At 43.0% G+C, this 17,468-nt stretch overlaps 1 protein-coding gene across 1 annotated transcript in view; it reads right to left on the bottom strand.

Annotated features, from left to right (window-relative positions):
* kirrel1b (kirre like nephrin family adhesion molecule 1b) overlaps positions 1–16,756 on the bottom strand; it is a 56,246-nt gene extending 39,490 nt beyond the window's left edge. Inside the window, exon 1 of the mRNA XM_068341337.1 lies at positions 16,454–16,756. Within this exon, the coding sequence (XP_068197438.1) occupies positions 16,454–16,499 (46 nt within the window). The 5' untranslated portion in view covers positions 16,500–16,756. The remainder of the gene's footprint in view (positions 1–16,453) is intronic.
* Between the last annotated feature and the right edge of the window lie 712 nt (positions 16,757–17,468).

Genomic DNA, 17,468 nt, shown 5'->3' with positions numbered 1-17,468 from the left:
TCAATAGCAGTTTCACAGTTAATTCCACAGCTCTACATCAATACCCGAAGGCTCAGGTCTCCTCCATCACTCCCATTCGCCTGCCTGCTATGAATATTCAAATGCATATTATAATAAAGTGGTTTTTCTAAATGCATTAGCACTCTGAAGGGGAGGGGGTTAAATCTAAATGTTCTCTATTGTAAAGGAAGTGATGCACATGTTTACAAAAGGATTCAAAAGAGACAGAAGATGCTTTATAGGGGTTAATTTGGTTTTATGTGGATTTATGTGGACAATTTCATGTTTTTAATTCTTTTTTTTGTTTTTTTTTGTTAAAATTGCAGGAGGTAGTTAAAAGCGCAAGGCCAGATCGCACCCCTGAGAGCGTAATGAAGTGTTTTTTTTTTCTGGATGCATTAGCGCTCGTAGATGGTTTTCATTTTAAAAGTGAGATTTGGAAAAAAAAAAAAAAAATCAGCATGCTCTTTTGCAAAGCGACTGGCAGCTTTAAAATAGAGAGAAAAGATTTCAGTTTTCAGTTTTATTTCAGTCACAGATGATGATTCGGTCCAAACCCAAAAGACTCATGTAGGTTCTCACGATGTGTTCAGGTGTTACGTCTCTTTTTAAAGTCCTCTATTCTGGTTTAAATCACATTCTGCTGAGAGGACCAACCATGTATGGCCAGCATGTACCATCAGAGCCAAGCACAAGCCCCCCCTTCTTGTTTTATTCTCACACATTTTCTCTCCCTCCCTCTCATCCCTCCATTTATCCCTCACTCTACCCAGCAAATCCAAAAGTTGTGTCACCATAGCAACAGCTGCCGTCTGCAAAAATTACTTAAATCCCTCCTTTTTCTTTCACTCCGCGTTCCCAGTGACATTCGGTGGATACTGTTTTGATACGGGAACGCACAATTGAAAAGGGAATGGGAAATAAAGGGCGAGGTTGGTGTGTGTGTGTGTGTGTGTGTGTGTGTGTGTGTGTAGGGGGCAACAATGCCAGGCAGCAGACCGTAGAGAGGAGAGGATGGATTAGAGGTGGAAAAGCCTGGTGGTGGCCAGACAACCAGCCAGCAAAGAAACACAGTGAGACAGAAGACACACACACACACACACACACACACACACACACACACACACACACACACACACACACACACACACACACACACACACGTGAAACACAAAGCAAACAAAGAAGGAAAAAGCCAAGGACACACACGCACCCAGTCGCAGACAAAGAGACCAACAGACTGACCTGGTGAGATAGGGCAGCATGTGAAACAGGTAGCAGACAGAGAGGAGACAGACGTGTCGCCATGGTAACACTGAAACATGTGAGTAAATGGATGGAGGGAAGAGAGAGATGGTGGTGGTGGTGGTGGTAGTAGTAGCAGCGGTGGTGGTGGTGGGGGTTAAGAGGGAGGGATGTAGAAAACATGCCGTCTCCATGGTAACGCAAACGGTGGGATCCTGAGAGAAGAGGAGAGGTCCAAACACACACACACAGAGACGCACAAACACCACAAAAGGCAGATTAAGGAAGTGGGAAACCTTGCTTTCTGTGCCGCGGCGTCTCTGATCTCGTCGCGGCATTACGATCCGATGTGAACCCCCCCACCCCCCCACCCAGTTTTTACCGTATGATGCACTCAGGAGAAGCCTGAACCCAATTCTAACCAAACCAATTAGAGCCTCCAATGCACATTCATGCTGCTCCGACTTTTCCAGCGAGCAGCAGTTTTTATCTCTGTGATGAAGTGGGCATGTAGTCGTGGAAACACCCCTGATGGATGCTATGAATTATTACAGCTCGCAGCATCATTCTTGGTTTGGATGGCATACAAGGCAATCTGTTGTTTTATCAAGTGTGTGAGACAAGGCCCGTTTCCAGTATCATGGGCTGAGCCAATTCAGCAAAGACAATCACATTCAACTGAGATAAAGCCTCGGTGGAAATCATGTCGCTGGGAAACTTCCCCAGAATGCTTATCAGACGCTGGTAATTACTCTTCAGCAAACATGCCAGCAGATTTGCGACTATTGTATCACTTAATCAGAGCATTGTGGAAGTAGAAGGGGCTTGTGACAGGATGTGAGGAAACCAGTCAAGTTGTTTGACCCGACTGATGCTGATCGGCAATGCCAGACCCGGCCTGTGGATTTCACACTGGCAACATCGCGGCGAGCTCTTCGACATTAAGCATCTCACAATTGGAAATTCTAATAAAGATTGACACATGCATGCAATAAAAATTTTTAAAAAAAATATATATTTAAAAAAAAATTCTGCAAGACAAAAACGAGCATCAATCTCCCATATCCAGCATCCACCGTTTTCATCCGGGGTCAGCAGAGGTGCAACTTTGTGGAACTGATGCTGCCTTAAGGAGTTATGTATGCTCTTAATTTAAATGTGAAATTATAATAATAATTATTATAATAAAAAAAATCTTGCTGCACGCTGCTCAGGACGCACCATGTTGCTGCTGGTATCGCTGAAAGATCCCCCACTCTTTGCCCCGACATATTTACCACTGCGTTGGGTCATTAATGCTCAACTCATAATGACTATATTTTCCAACGGCACTTTAAGGCGGAATCATTTCAGTGTGCAGCAGATGGCTTTTGGCTAACTGGCTTGCAGTTATATGCCTAATGGCTATTTGCTATCGGTGTAAAACAGGATAATGGTTCGCTGGCCAGCAGCTATAGCTTAAAATAGACAGCTGTCCTGTGTGGGCTCAGCCAGAATTGAAATGTGCTCCTCATTATCTACTGCGGTGAATTCATCAGACGATCATTGTTCATAAACGCCAAAAGAAGAAAAGTGATGAGCGTTTCTTCTTCTTACCCGAGTGACTGAAAAAATGTTTATTTAGACAGGAAAAAACTGCACTTTGTTGATGTCTAATTAAAAATTTGCCATTTCTCCTGGAAAATAATTATCCCTGTGAAGTTGAGTATGACAAATGTAAATCATTATAACCGCTGTTCAAAAAGGCAGAATGTGTGGATGTTTATGGGCAGAATGCTCCACAAAAAGGATCTTCTTGCCGGGTTCTGTCTGCAATTTTATCATCCAACTCAGGGAAAAAAAGAGAGGGAGTCAGAGAATGTCTTCAAACAAGAAGACTAATTACAAGGGATTAAGTAATTGGTTGGGGAATAGTCAAGAAATCTCTATAAAAACCTTTTGTTCCAAACCCCATTAATTTCACCCAGCTCCATCTAGTATATAACGAACAGGTTGACTCTCTGTGAGCCATTTCAAAGGACAAATCTAAGAGACATTTTCTGTGCTGTTAACAAAACAGCACTTCTTGGAGGTGTAGAGGTAAGAAAGCTCCAGTATGGAAGGACTCTGATTCAGCAGGGAATGAAAAGCCACGCACCCACACTCTAACTCCACAGAAGGAGCTTTTCATGTCAAAACAACTAGGACTGCATTTTTAAATAATTTAAAGCCAAATAATTCCTAAGCAGCTCAGTTCCTTTGCAAGAAAAAGAGAGAAAGCTTTCAAAAAGTGTGCACAAGTGTTAAAAAGTAGAAGGTAATGTCAAATTTTTTGTGTCAAATATAATGCATTCAGTGGAGAAAAAAAAACAGTCATAGTTCCATGGTAAGTATATATCATAGATATGTACATGTACTGCATTAAAAACTGCATTTGATTACAAAAAGCAAATAAAGCATGTACAGTAAAACAGCTCAACATAAGTAAAAAATCCTCCAAATCAAGGAAGCTGCAAGAATTTGTGCCTTTTTAATCAAATAGATGACTCAAGTGACTATTTATGAAAATATAAAAATGCAAAAATCAAGTGACATTATGGATATATTAAATAAGTTAATTAAAATCTTCTGGTAGTTTTCACTCAATATTGAGAGACATGTCCTTTCAGCCCCCTTAAATCCTCACCTATAAAGATTAGAGTAAGGATTAACACATTATACACATAATGGTGTGAGAACAGAGACCTGAAGACAAGAAGACCCCCTCCCCACCTCCGGCACCATAATGGACTGATCAATACTGAAACAAAGCTATTGCATAGGACTGAACCACATCTGGAAAGCCAGCCCCTCTGATCACGCTGCTCCCCCCAGCAGCACATCAAGACCAACACTTCCAGCCACAGGAGTTTTATTTCCTACTTCCATATGCAACTCGAGGTTTTGAAAAAAAATAGATTTTAGATTCAATTTCATGTGTGAAGGCTGTCGGTTTGAAGGCCGACATTTGTTCTGCGTAAAGCAGGAAACAGAGGAAACCGCACAAAGCAACCGAGATAAAGAATCACTCGATACGAGACGGCGGCGTGTAGAAACAGATGAAAGAGCAGGAGGTTAAAACAATTACAATCATTATAATTACAGTCGTAATGGGATCAGAGTGGGAAGGGTTGAGAATCCCTTCATAAACTAAGTCATGTGGTCTTCCACTAACTCACAATGTAGTCTCGTCTTTGCATTGACCATAAGCAAAGCAGCCATCCAGTTAGGATTTATTTATGTGAATCAGCTCTGCACATATATCACATAAGTTTCTTATTTTCATATTTAGTATTTTATAAACCCATCATCAATCCTGCATCATATTTTTTGTCATGTCAAAATAGATTTTCTCATATTTCTTTCATTGAAAATGCCTCTATGTTATATATTTATGACCATCTTTTGCAGCGATTATTTTTTCATACTCTTATGCATAAATAAATGCAAAATCCTTGAAATCTTCCATGACAGTAAACCTGCTGGTGAATTGTTTTAGGCACATCTGCTCCTAAATTTGATGGTGAGACTATCGAAAAATACAAATTGAAACTTGAATTTGTCATTGTAGTTTGAATAATCCGGACCACCTCCCTTCCTCATCACCCACAACGATTTGGGATCACTTCTATTACTAGTGCTTCTATGCTTTTTTTTTTGGTGGTGGGGGGGAGGCTGGAGGCCTGTCTGAACTCTGGTACTCTCCATCCATCCTACCCCCCCCCCCCCCTACATGTCTCTCATTGCTCACTTGCCCTCTCCACACAGAGATGGAGGTCATGTGTGGTCAAGAGCTGAGAATGGACAATCAGGCAGCAGTCGTGACCACTATTATCACCACAGCTTATCTCTCTGCTGGCTCTGTGCACTACAGCCATATTATCCTGCTCACTGTCTTTATCTCACAGTTCCAGCGCTTAGCAGAACACCAATATGAGTATTATTATTTTTTTCCAGAGGAGTAATGGAGGGGACTACAATTGAAATTCATTAATAAAATAACAGTCACCAATCCAAGCAGAATCCTAGGAAGAGTTCAGGGATGAAGGGACAGACTTTACTTTTATTGCGGTGCCTTCAGCTGGTAAACTTCATGAATCGTGTGATTTTGATCAGCGGTGAAAAGACCCGTATTAATACAGGAGCAGTTAAAGCATCCAAGTGAGGAAAGACTGATTCTTTTTATATTTTTTCCACTAAGTAAATTAGAATTTCAATACGTCATTATCTTTTAATACATTTCCTGTTCAGAAGCCTCCTGGATTATTTAACAATGCTATTTTCCACTGCTTTTCACCTGTGCTTTTGGAATGCGGGTGGGCTTTAAATTCTACATCCACCATCTGCTCAAGCTGTCATTGATGGTGAAGAAGGTAGTCAAGGGCATAAATCAGCACTGCAGCAAATATAACAGCACTCAGTAAAGCGCATACACCAAAGGCCCAGCAGTCCCCTTTAATTTAATCAAATCAGGGCACGTTGCCCCCGTTGGAACATACAGGAAACAGTTGGATCTGGGTTTGGTCTGCACCAATTCTGTCACGCTAACAGATACACAACACCTTCAATATGAGGACGCAGGTATTTTATCCTGAGAAGTTAAGGTAAAAATGTCAAATTTAATGCAGTACTTTCTGTCCCAAGACCAATCATGCAACCCTTTTACTGCAAAATGCCCGTGTCACCAGATTATATCATATATAATTATGTTGATACTGTTGTCAACATTAACTTAGACCTAAACTATGACATAAAATTCAAGTTTAAATCTTCAGCAAGTTCTAACTCCCTTTGGAAACCAACCTTTCATGACACAACATAACACCCCCCCCGCCCCCCTTATATGCAGTTACCATTCCAGCCAACAGCTTTAAATGACAGTCCCTCATTTGAAAAGTAATAGCAACAAATCACTGCATGTGGGTGGGTGGGAAAATCAAATCAATCAAGCCCCCCCCACCCCACCCCAACCCCCTAAATAACAGCCTCGTAACTGCGACTCGCTGCGAAAGTGTGTGTGAGGTCATTTGGGATGCAGATCAGAGGGCACTCCAACATTTCCAAAAGACTGTCTTGCATACTGATCACTAGTGAGCCATAGGTTAAGCTACAGCCAACATGCGCCTTCAGATAGGCTGGCATGGTGCCTGTTTGTACCAGTTGGAAAATAATCAGCCAATCAAAAAGCATGATGGGGGGGGGGGGCTTTAAAAATATTAGTTGCTTCCTACCTCGCCGCAGCCACGAAAATGGTGTCAGGCTTCAATGAGGTCGAGATCAGAAACGTTTTTTTTTTTTTTTTTTTTTTTTAAATGTCGTTAGTATTCCCACCAGGAAAGTTTCACGCTCATCTCCACACGCTGGAAGAGCTCCAGCCCAGACAGTCACTGTTTTTCCCCCCAGAAATAAAAATGTTCAAAGCTGAAATCGTCCCTATAAATAAAATCCCTGTAATCACATTTCAATGCGTAATGAATCTTTCATTAATTTTCTCCCTTAACGTGCCCCCACTGGTTGATTACCATTTATTGCGGTCCTGTTAATTCACTCTTCCATCACTTATACATCTTTGTTTTTTTAACGTTTTCTCCCAGGCCCGTACCTGTTTTTGTTTTTTTTAAAGTTTCTCCAAGTGCTTTATCCTCCCTATTCCTTCGTTGCTATGGTAACTTTGTCTCATCCTCCTCTCCCTCTGTCTCTCACCCCCACTATTCCACCCCCCTTCTCTCTCTCTCCCCCTCTCCAGCGGCTGGTTGGATGGTTGCTATAGAAACAGACTTATTTAAAAAGAAGAGCTAAGAAATTATCCTTTTCTCTCGCTCTCCCCAACAGGCATCCTCTTTCTTTTACTTGCCCCCCCCCTTCGTCTTTCACGCCCTCCCCCTCTTCCTCCTTGCATCCATCCCTCGCTTTTCCTCAATCACAAGCATGTGGATCTACTCATCTTTTTTGCTTCACACACACACACACACACACACACACACACACACACACACACACACACACACACACACACACACACACACACACACACAGTATTTCCATTAAGTTCCATTATATCAATGCGTATTCATCATAACCTCAACATGAATCCGTTTTACGACATTTTAATGTGGGAATATTTCATAATGTAGCTTCAAGCTAACAAGAAATAGAACAAACTAGGTGGAATCAAGGGAATTTTTTCTGTTTTTATCATGACACTGTTTTTTTTTTAAAAATTGAAACCAGCCTGACAGAAAAATTAAAGGTGTAAAATATAAAATTAACAACTGCTAAATTTCAATTTCTTGCTTCGTATTTAATATACAGGTGTTGGGAAATGAGAGAAGAACTGGGGGTCATTTCCTCTGTTATGTCAGTATGTCTGATTTGGAGAATGACAACATGAACACACACTTCAACATGCTTCCATTCCAAAAATGTGGAGTCTGGGTGATAAAAAAAAACACACACACACTTGTCGTCCAATTTCCCTTCCACCTGTGACCAATGACTTCATTAACCGTCACAGGAGAGATGAGGTGTGTGACGTCACCCCCCCCCCTCCATTTACCGCCACCACCATCGCTCACCCCCCCCCCCCCGACACACACACACCCAAGGCATATCAGGCTTCACGCAGGAGAGATACCGTCACCTCCACCAGCATCAGCACCACCGCCGCCGCCTCACCCAATCCCCGCTCTTCACCCGCTCCTCTGCTCGCCTCATCAAGCCTTGCCAAGCCAAGCGGAGCCCGGGTGTTATCAGTTCCTGATAGTTATCGACTTACATTAAAACATGGGGGGGTGAGGAGGGAAAGGGGGGAGCCGGCAGATAGACAGAGAGGAGAATGGAAACACAAGCAGAGTGGGTGGTGATGGATTCCAGCTTTCATCATCTGTTATCATGTTGTCCATCTCCATCTTTGCTTCGTCTCCTTTTTATCGCCGTTTTAAAATCCACCAAAAAGGAGCAGAAATAAAAAGGCAATGAGGGATATATTTTGAGTCGGTCGTCGAGCCCACGCAATAAAATCATTTGGTTACACAAGCTCAGTTTCTGATAAGGGAAATAAGTTTGGAGAAGCCTCTGCGGGGAAAACTAAAAGGCGCTAAAATGTTAAATTAAGTGAATGTGGAGCCAGTAGATATACTGGAGTCTGTGGTGTGTTCAAATTGGATTATGATTGTCACACACTGGATTTTTGTTTTTTTTTTGGAAAGTGTAAAAGACGTTAGAAACTTTTCCTTCAGCTCAAGTTTTCATTGGATAAGACATGCTGCATTAATAGAATTAGTAAGAGCCTCGTCAGATGGGGCAAGAAAAGAATTGCTTGAAATTTGCAGTCTATTTTACAATAACGTAACGTTACATGGCACAGATCACATGTCATTTTGTCATTGTCATTGAATCTTCACGTGTCACTTTTCCTTTCTTAGTTGTGATGTTTAAACACATTCATGTGTTTATAGCCTGTTGGTTTCTTTTCATTTGAGCCGAAATAAGGAGGAAGCAACAGTCACATCAACGCTGTTTACAACAATCATTATTAGAAGCATCACATGAAACATTAACGTCGTCATAGAGTAAATAAAATGTGTTGACCTTTGTGTTTGACTTGGCTAATTGGATGCGGTGTGTCTCTAGTTTTTAATGACAGTGATCACCATGTCTGTGCATAAGGACAGAATCAGTTTAAATCATTATGTCCAGCTACTAAAAATGTAACTTTGGCATTCAGGGAATTTAAAAAATGTGATTTTTGAACTAAAGAATTAAATGTATATCTCTTTTTTTGTAAATGCATATAAAACCCATACACAAAACATATGCTTTGTACAGCATGGAAATTTTACAGGTTCTTTTTCCAAATCCTTAAAAATAAGTTTGAACTTGGCCTCAAATTAATAATTTTTTAATGATTTTCATTAAAAAAAAAATCATTTTAAAAAGCATAAACAAATCAATATGTTCTAATGATTTAATACATACATTAAATAGTGACTTTAACTACTTAGAATAGTTGCTAATGTGATGTATTTTCATGCTTCCATATTGACATTATGTCTCAGGCTTTTATGTCAATTACATTCATAAATAATAATGTAAAGAAAGTGACCAGCTTGTTCTGCTACGTTCTCTGTGTGGAGTGATGCACCATAAACCTGATGACCACAAAGCTAATGCACAGAAAGGGTTAAACCCGAATTCAGAAAGTTGTGTTTATGTGTGAAATAAGGGGGGAAATGCATGATGTCAGAAATTGATGATATTGCCCCTCTGAGCCCCTCCAGAATTTATACATATTTTAATATTGAGTCCAATTTACAAAACAAATAAGCTCTTGCACAATTTGGAGTTATAATTTAAGCATTTTGCTGATAACAAAGGATGATGGGATACATTGCGACAGACACACACGAATACAGACTTATCCAGCAGCGCACACGATCCAGGGCGAGGACAAAGGGTAAAAAAACCTTGTGATCACAATCAGGTAATGGATCCGATTGATTGAATTCACTGCGCCGGATGATTTCTCATTCTCAGACCTCAAAGATATCTCTGAATGGATTTCCACGTGGGAGGCCCCCGTTCAGTCGTTCTCGCTCTCTCTCACCTCCAACGCGGGCAGACAAAAAGGAAAAGGAAGCTGCAGAGGAGAAACTTAAACTACCTCCACAATAAGCTTATTTGATCTCACTCCTTTTCTGTTGACACCCCCCCTTCATAGAAGAAGGAAGCACTTTTATGCTTTTTGATGCTTTTCATGCTTGATGCGTTTTTCTTTGAAAGCTTCTCCTTGGAGAAGGTGGTCAAGTTTAGTTTCTCACATTCCCTTCCAAAAAAACAAACCCAGCTAAGAAGGGGTTGCCTCCAGCCTTTTATCAGGAGACCCACTTTTATTTATTCTCAGAGGGACGGGGGGGGGGGGGGTTCGCATCGCTTGCATGGCTCTGCTCGGAACGGCAGGAGGAACACTCCTGGAAATGCCTGGAAAAGTGTGCCCCCCCCCCCCCTGCTCTCCCAGGAGAGCCCCCCCCCATCTATAATAGGCTGGCTGTTTCTCGCTGCTGCCCTCTGAACACATAAATCTCTGCACCCCAACTCGGCTCTCCTCCTGTTAGTATTTCACTCCTGCCCTCGTCCACGCTACATCTCCTCCTCCTCCTCCTCCTCCTCCTCTTCTTCTTTCTTCTCAGGCGCTCCTACCATTACTCCTCCTACTCCTCCTCTCCCTCCTCCAAAATCTTTTGTCACCTCCTGATCTACTTCTTCTACTTCAAAACCTTCCCGAACACTCAATCTGTGCTCCCATCCCCGCTCTGCTTCACCTTTCATCCCCATTCTTTCTTCTCCGTCTCTCAGAAGTCTTCCTCACTCACTCCTCCCATCACATGTCGTCTTCTAATCTCCTCTCTCTCCATAATTCATTTGCCCCCCCCCTCCCCTCCCACTCCCGCCTGTTTGTCTTCTATTAGTAATCACACCTCCTCTCATGATCTTCTCCTTCTTTGCTGCCCTCCTCACTCATTGTCCTCCCCTTCCTCCTTCTCCCTCCTCCTCCTCCCACCAAATTCTGACTCCTCCCCTCATCTTCTCCTCTATTTTCCTCTCATCCCTTCCTCATTGTTCCTCTCTTCCCCTCACTCCAACTACCTTCACCAATAAATCTCTGCTACATCTCCCCCCCCCCCCCCTAACTGCTCCCGATGGGCTGGCGACGTGTCTGGGGTGTACCCCATCTCTCACCCATAGACAGCTGGGATAGACTCCAGTCACACTGGTGATCCCTAAGGCGGGCGAAAATATTATTGTCGTCTTATCTTCAAAAAAAAAAATCGATGGATGGAAGGATTCTCTGCAACATTTTCCCCTCCTCTCCAAGTCCGGGCTGGTTCACCTGCCCTAAATCACTCTGAATTTCCCTCCTCCATTCTTTTTCATCCTTCTACCACTTCCTCCCTTCATCTCTGCCAATCCTTTGAGTGAAAAAAAAGAAATCCTCTCCGCGTCTCTCTTTTTGTTCTGCTCTGGCCTGATCTACGCCTTCATTTTATACCCTACTGAGCACTTTTTTTGCTGCTTCCTCTTGTCCTCCTTCTCGTCTGCCTTCATCATCATTTCTTCTTCTTCTCTCACCTCATTTTCCCCCATTTTCTCTGCTCCAACACTTTACACACAAACGTCTGCTGCCTAGTGCTGCTCTCCTCATTTTTCTCCTGTCCTCCCCGATATTACATGTCTCCTCTTTCTTCTCTGACCCTTGTTTACTCCTCTACCTTTGTGTTTAACTCATCTAGCCTTTTCTTTTAAAAAAAATTTATTTTCCTATGACCCAGTTTATTCATTATTTATTCGAGCGTTATTTTGTTGGTGAGTTTTCTTTCCTTTTATTTATTTGCTGTACATGTTACCCTTCCAGAATGCTGAAACGTGTGTTTCCTGTCGTTTGTCTTTCAGCTGCCTCCAGAGGAGCTTCATGAAGCCAAACAGGTCGCCGCTTGCATCATGAACTCGATGGCCAGGAGTCGGCGTGGAGCTCTGACCTGATCTGACCAAAGATAAGAGTCTGTCACGGTTTACGCGACATCAAAAAGAGAAGACAGCCAGACTCTGAATTCAAGTCTAGACAGCCTTTCGCTATGCTGATAAAAGAAGCAACGACTACATTTATCCCCCTAACCGGACGAATTAAGACCTCCACTCCAGACAAACTACATTAATTGTTGGGGAAAAAACAAGAACGCTCTAAGGGAGTTGGGAAAAGATCATCTTTCCTGGACCTTCTGTCCAGAGATGGCGAGATGGGAGTCCGACACATAACGGAGACGTTGAAGGCGAGTCTAGTCTAGACTAGTCTAGTGTAATACGTGTTTGGAGATGTCTAGAGATGGTATCTAAAGAAAAATTCAAATGACAGAATATACTTTCTAAGAAAACGTCTGGATCATTGACTATCTACACCATTGCATCACGGCGTCATGGTAACCAGCTACTAGCATGTGGACCATCGACGATTTATTTCACCTTGATGGAATATACTGTATTTAAGCTGCTCCCTATGTCATGTGGAACTATTTGATAGAGGCACTACAAAAACCACGGTCGTATTCACAATTTTCTCATTAGGTCTGATATCTTTTACAGATTTTTCAGATCTGGAAAATTAAAAAAATAAATAAAAAATCCAGTTTTCTTTTTTAACAGCCAATTAGAGCAACAGAGTCAGACATCCTTTTATCGTATTGCTTTTATGGCCCGATCAGTACTGTATGGCACTAATGGTCAGTGTTGGCGGTTTGATTCATCCTGAGGCCGTTCATGCACGCAGTGCTCATCAGTGGGGATGATAAAACGCACCGAGGAAAATAGGCTTGATTTCTTTCTACATGGAGTGACAGTGATCGTAAAAATGTAAAACCATAAGGCCTTAACTGGTTTTTCTCTTTCTTTGTCTTCACATTTTGTAAAATCTGGATCAAGAACAAGACACCACAAAAAAAGTTGGTACCAGTTAGGAATATGTCCGTGTTGACTCCTTAGTACACATGTGTCAAACTCGAGGCCCATGGGGCAAATGTGGCCCACCAGGGAATGTCTAAAAACAAATAGGTCAAAAGTGTGCTTTGACCAAAAACCACATTTCCCACAATGCAGTAACTAACCCTATTTTAACTTTGACAAAAAACTTGATTCACTTGAATAGTTTGATTATTGATTGATGGAGTTGTAGAAGGATTTAAAAGGATTTATATTACAACAGAACAACAAGCAAACATGTTTGTAACTTTGTTAAGTAATAAATTCAGCGTTATTTAGTCATAAGGAGTAGTTACATTTATTATACATTACATCGAGTTACATTTATTAGTTACATCTGGCCCTTTGAGTACATCTGTCCTGCTCATGTGGCCCTTGGTGAAAATGGGTTTTACACCCCTGCCTAAGTATGTGTTCGATACAGAAAAGCAGGTCAGATAATGTAGGAGGAGAACTTTGAAGGGGTCATGTGACCCAACAGGGGTCATTTTGAGGAAACTGGTAAAATCATTTTTATAATATTTTCCAGAAACAAATGAGATAAAATCAGCCGGTTTTCTTTTTTTTACGTTTACTTGATCCTTGGTCAGCGATTGCCGAGTCTTTATCTTCAAACCTAAACATAAGGTCCTCTCAGAGGGAATTCATTCAGACAAATTTCATTCCTTCCCTTTGGGGAAGTGGGGTCTTATTGAGGGGTGCATTTGAAATCCTAAACTTTAGGAACTCCTGGCTTGAGGAACAGTACATGCAAGTAACTGATGTAAGCTTTTACCGCTTTGGAAAGTTAATGTGAAGTCAGTGGTTCTGCTTGTGGTGAGAAAAGAATCTAAAAAAACCCCCAAAAAACAACTCCCATTGGACGACAGACCCTAACATAGTTACAGGCACTTCTGCTGTTAGATGATTAAGACAGGAATCCCCCGGAGACGTCCCTGAGGATGACTCGAGGGGCCCCGGAGCCCACGCTGGCGTAAACCATCAAACAGTGGTGGCTGAGCTGAAGAAGGGCCTCCCTTCACCCTCTCCGCCTCTGTTTATCCTCAAACATCCCCTCTTGTCAACAGATTAGGACCGAACCCCGCTGTCTCTTCCTTTCTTCATCTCTCCCAGCCTCCATCTTTCTGTCTTTCGGCCTGTCTCTTTACATCTGTGCCCGTGCTCTATTCTTGTGACGGGAGGAAAAAGAGTGGGAAGAGGAGGAGAGAGGGTGGAGGGGGGGCGGAGAGAGAAAGAAAGTCTGTGTGTGTGTGTGTGTGTGTTTGTGAAAGAGATGGGACAGGTGCTGGCAGTGCAAGAATTGCTCTACTTGCTTTGCTTGCATGATCAGGCTGCAAAAAAATGTTCAGCTCAAGCAAAAAGTGCTGTTCAGGAATTGAGTGTGGGGCGCGGGCGGCCTCGCCTGTGGCCAGATCGACGTCGCGTCACAGTTACATCTTCACCTCTGTAAATGCTCTGTAAATGTTCTACACCGCATATAAAACACACATACTGTATACAGTAATTCGCGTTTCAAGATGCATAGCTTCACCTCATTGCGGGGATTTTTTAGTCACTAGTCACGTGATACCGTACATGCATTCTATTGGACGACAGCATCCGGAAGTTACAAGGACTCATGGAACGCAGCGCACTTCTGTGTATTAAAGAAACACTTAGAAACCCTTTAAACAATCTATAAGAGTGTGGGGAAAGGTGATATAGATAGAATGTGGTTTAATATCAGTATGGGGAGGGTTCGTAAATCTTTAAATTACCGTAAATAATAAAATAAATAGTTCATCACTATATGGAGGAATTTTGTTTTTTGCAGAACACTTTAACTACGAGTAACGGGGGATTATTTACTGAATAAATTACTGTAGAGCAGAAAATCTATCAAGCAGCTATAGCTCGATAGATTTTCTGTACATCTTCTGTAGCTAACTTCTGGATGTTCTGTAGCTGATCTATAGGTGTTCTGCAGCTGTTCTGTTTTCGTATCTTCTGTTCCATTTTAGTTGTTTGTGTTCTCCTCCACTCTTTGCTGTTCTGGTTTTGGTTCTGTATGTGTTCTGCTTTGTTTCCTGCCTCCCGGTTCCTCCTCTGTTCTGTTCCGTTTGTGTTCTGTTGCTCTGCTTCTCCTCTGCTTTGTTCTCTGCTGTTCTATTTCTGCTCCACTCTGTACCATTTGTAACCCGTTCCTCCTCTTTTGTTCATGTTCTCTATCTGCTCTCTTTTTGTCTGGACTGCTGTGTGTCTCATTGCCATGTTCTGATCCATTTTTATTTCTATTGCATTTTGTTCCCTTTGGTTCCCATTTGCTTTATTTGGCCTCGTTCTTTATTCTCACTCCTCTGCTTCTCTAAAAGAACACTCAGGCTTAATTATTTATTTCTATCATTGCTCTACCAACACAATGGGTGGTTTAACCCTAACTAGTCTGGGTGTGCTGGAGTGTTGTTGTTAATCAGCTGATAACTACTGACACTTTTCTCTCCTTGACGAAGTGGTCGTCTCTGTTCTGGAGCTCCTCCGTCTGTCTCAGCAGATCCCTGTCTGTGTCATCACAGCAGCAGCCTGAAGCACCAGGGACCCAGGTGCTGAGGCAGGTACACACACACACACACACACACACACCTCAATAAATCACCTGTGCCTTTGAACCATGACTAACCTCATGTAAATGCACACTCATCCTCTGTCACTGCGTTGTGTGTGTGTGTATGTGTGTGTGTGTGTGTGTGTGTGTGTGTGTGTGTTTAAAGAAAAAGAAGGTAATCCTTCAAGGTGATGGATAAATATGGACGGTAATATTAGTGAAAGGGCTTTCCACCAGTCTAGTGAACATGTCTCTGGCTTTTCAGTAAAAAAAATTTTTTTCTTGGCACCTGCGCGTTCGGAGCGGAGCCGCGCGCACGCGCACGGGCGCGAGCACCGGAGACCCTCCTGCATGTTAAGAGGAGAACGCGCCGAGGTCTCTGATCTCTCACACACACACACACATACACACACACACACACACACACAGTCTCTCACATGAACAGAAAAGGAATGCGCGTGCACGCCCCCCACGCTCGTACACGTCAGTAATTGATCCGGTGTGATTCATGTTAAAGCCCGGCCACCAGACTGCGCGCTGGATCCGCGCCTCATCAATCATCCTCCGCTGGCAGGTTGTGCGCAGTGTGTGTTCGCGCGTGCACGAGATGGTAGACTTGCGCGCGCGTGTGTGTGAGTGTGTGTGTGTGTGTGTGTGTGTGTGTGTGTGTGTGTGTGTGCTTGTGCGCGTCCTGTTAACAATTTTCTGTTGACCCGTTTGTTTGTGGATCTACCCATTCGTGCGTTTTAAAGGTCACGCCAAAGAGCGGTGGTGTGGAGATGCTCCGCATCCTTCACAAACCGTGGAAGTGGAGAAAAAAACACCTGGACAGTGATGATGATGTCCACAACAGATCAATAGCAATATAACACCTTTACACACCTTCACGTTTACACACACCTCCACACACACATCACAAAGCCAGACATGTAAAGGCAAAAACGCGCGCTGCCAGCGCAGACAGACAGACACCCACAAAGCGCACACACGCCCTGACCCCACGGGGAAACGGGCACCAAGGAGAACAGAAACTTTCCGCTGCTTTAACTATCAGGAGGCGTGTGTAGAAATATCTCTCACCTTGATTCAAAGTGATAGCCAAAGTTATGATCCACAGGGCTGACATGATTCAGCCGAGCGCATTCAGATTCCTCCCCTCGACTCTGCTTCTCCGAAAAGACCATCAATTCTTCCTGGCCGGGTGGATTTAACCAGAATCTTCTTGAGGAACAAGAGTGAAAGAAGCCGATTTTCAAAGTGAATCAATCGATTTTTCTTTCTTCCTCTCCCTTTCCACTCCCCCCCCCCCCTTTTTTTTAATCGCTTCTCAGTTTCTCCTGTGCGTAAAATCAAAAACTGCCTCCACTTTGTTTTGCCGTTCTATCTGTCGCCGCGTCCGGTGTTGGTTTCTCAGTCTGCGTCCTTTCTCCTCACTGCTCTTTCCATTTAAACAGGAGTGAATTCCTCTCTGTCCCTCTTCCCTCACTCTCCCTTACAATCAGTAGCACACGCAGCCTCCCCCCCCCCGTCCTCACCCGCCTCCAAATGCACGGATTGGACTCCACAGAGGTGGTGATGGGCGCCTCGGCGGACAGTTTGAATTGAACTGCGCTTCAGACAAGAAAACTTCAATTAGATTCATTCATTCATTCATTCATTCATTCATTCATTCATTCATTTATTCTCTTCCATCCATCGATCAGAAATCATCTCGTCTCCAAACGATTGCGTTGGCGGCGTTACGCGCAGCCAATCAGCTGACATCGGGTGAGGGGCACCCCAGTTAATGTCAGGGACACAGAGAGAGACAAACACCCACTTATTCCCACATTCACATCCACGGACAGTTTGGAATGGCCACCCATAGGCTGCATGTTTTTGGAAGTAGGGAGAACCTGGAGAGAAGCCACGCAGACACGGGGAGACCATTCAAACTCCGCACAGAATGGGCCCAAGTGGAATTGAACCAAGAACCTTCTTGCTGTGAGGCAACAGCGCCACCATGCTGCCTTCCGTCGCAGATTCTGCTTCTAAATCTGAACATATGGGACTTTTAAAGCACTAATAAACAGATGAGGTTATTGATAAAGACAAA

The sequence above is a fragment of the Antennarius striatus genome, chromosome 18, assembly GCF_040054535.1.
Source record: "Antennarius striatus isolate MH-2024 chromosome 18, ASM4005453v1, whole genome shotgun sequence".
NCBI classification, from domain to species: domain Eukaryota; kingdom Metazoa; phylum Chordata; class Actinopteri; order Lophiiformes; family Antennariidae; genus Antennarius; species Antennarius striatus.
This window is presented reverse-complemented; position numbering and strand designations above follow the sequence as displayed.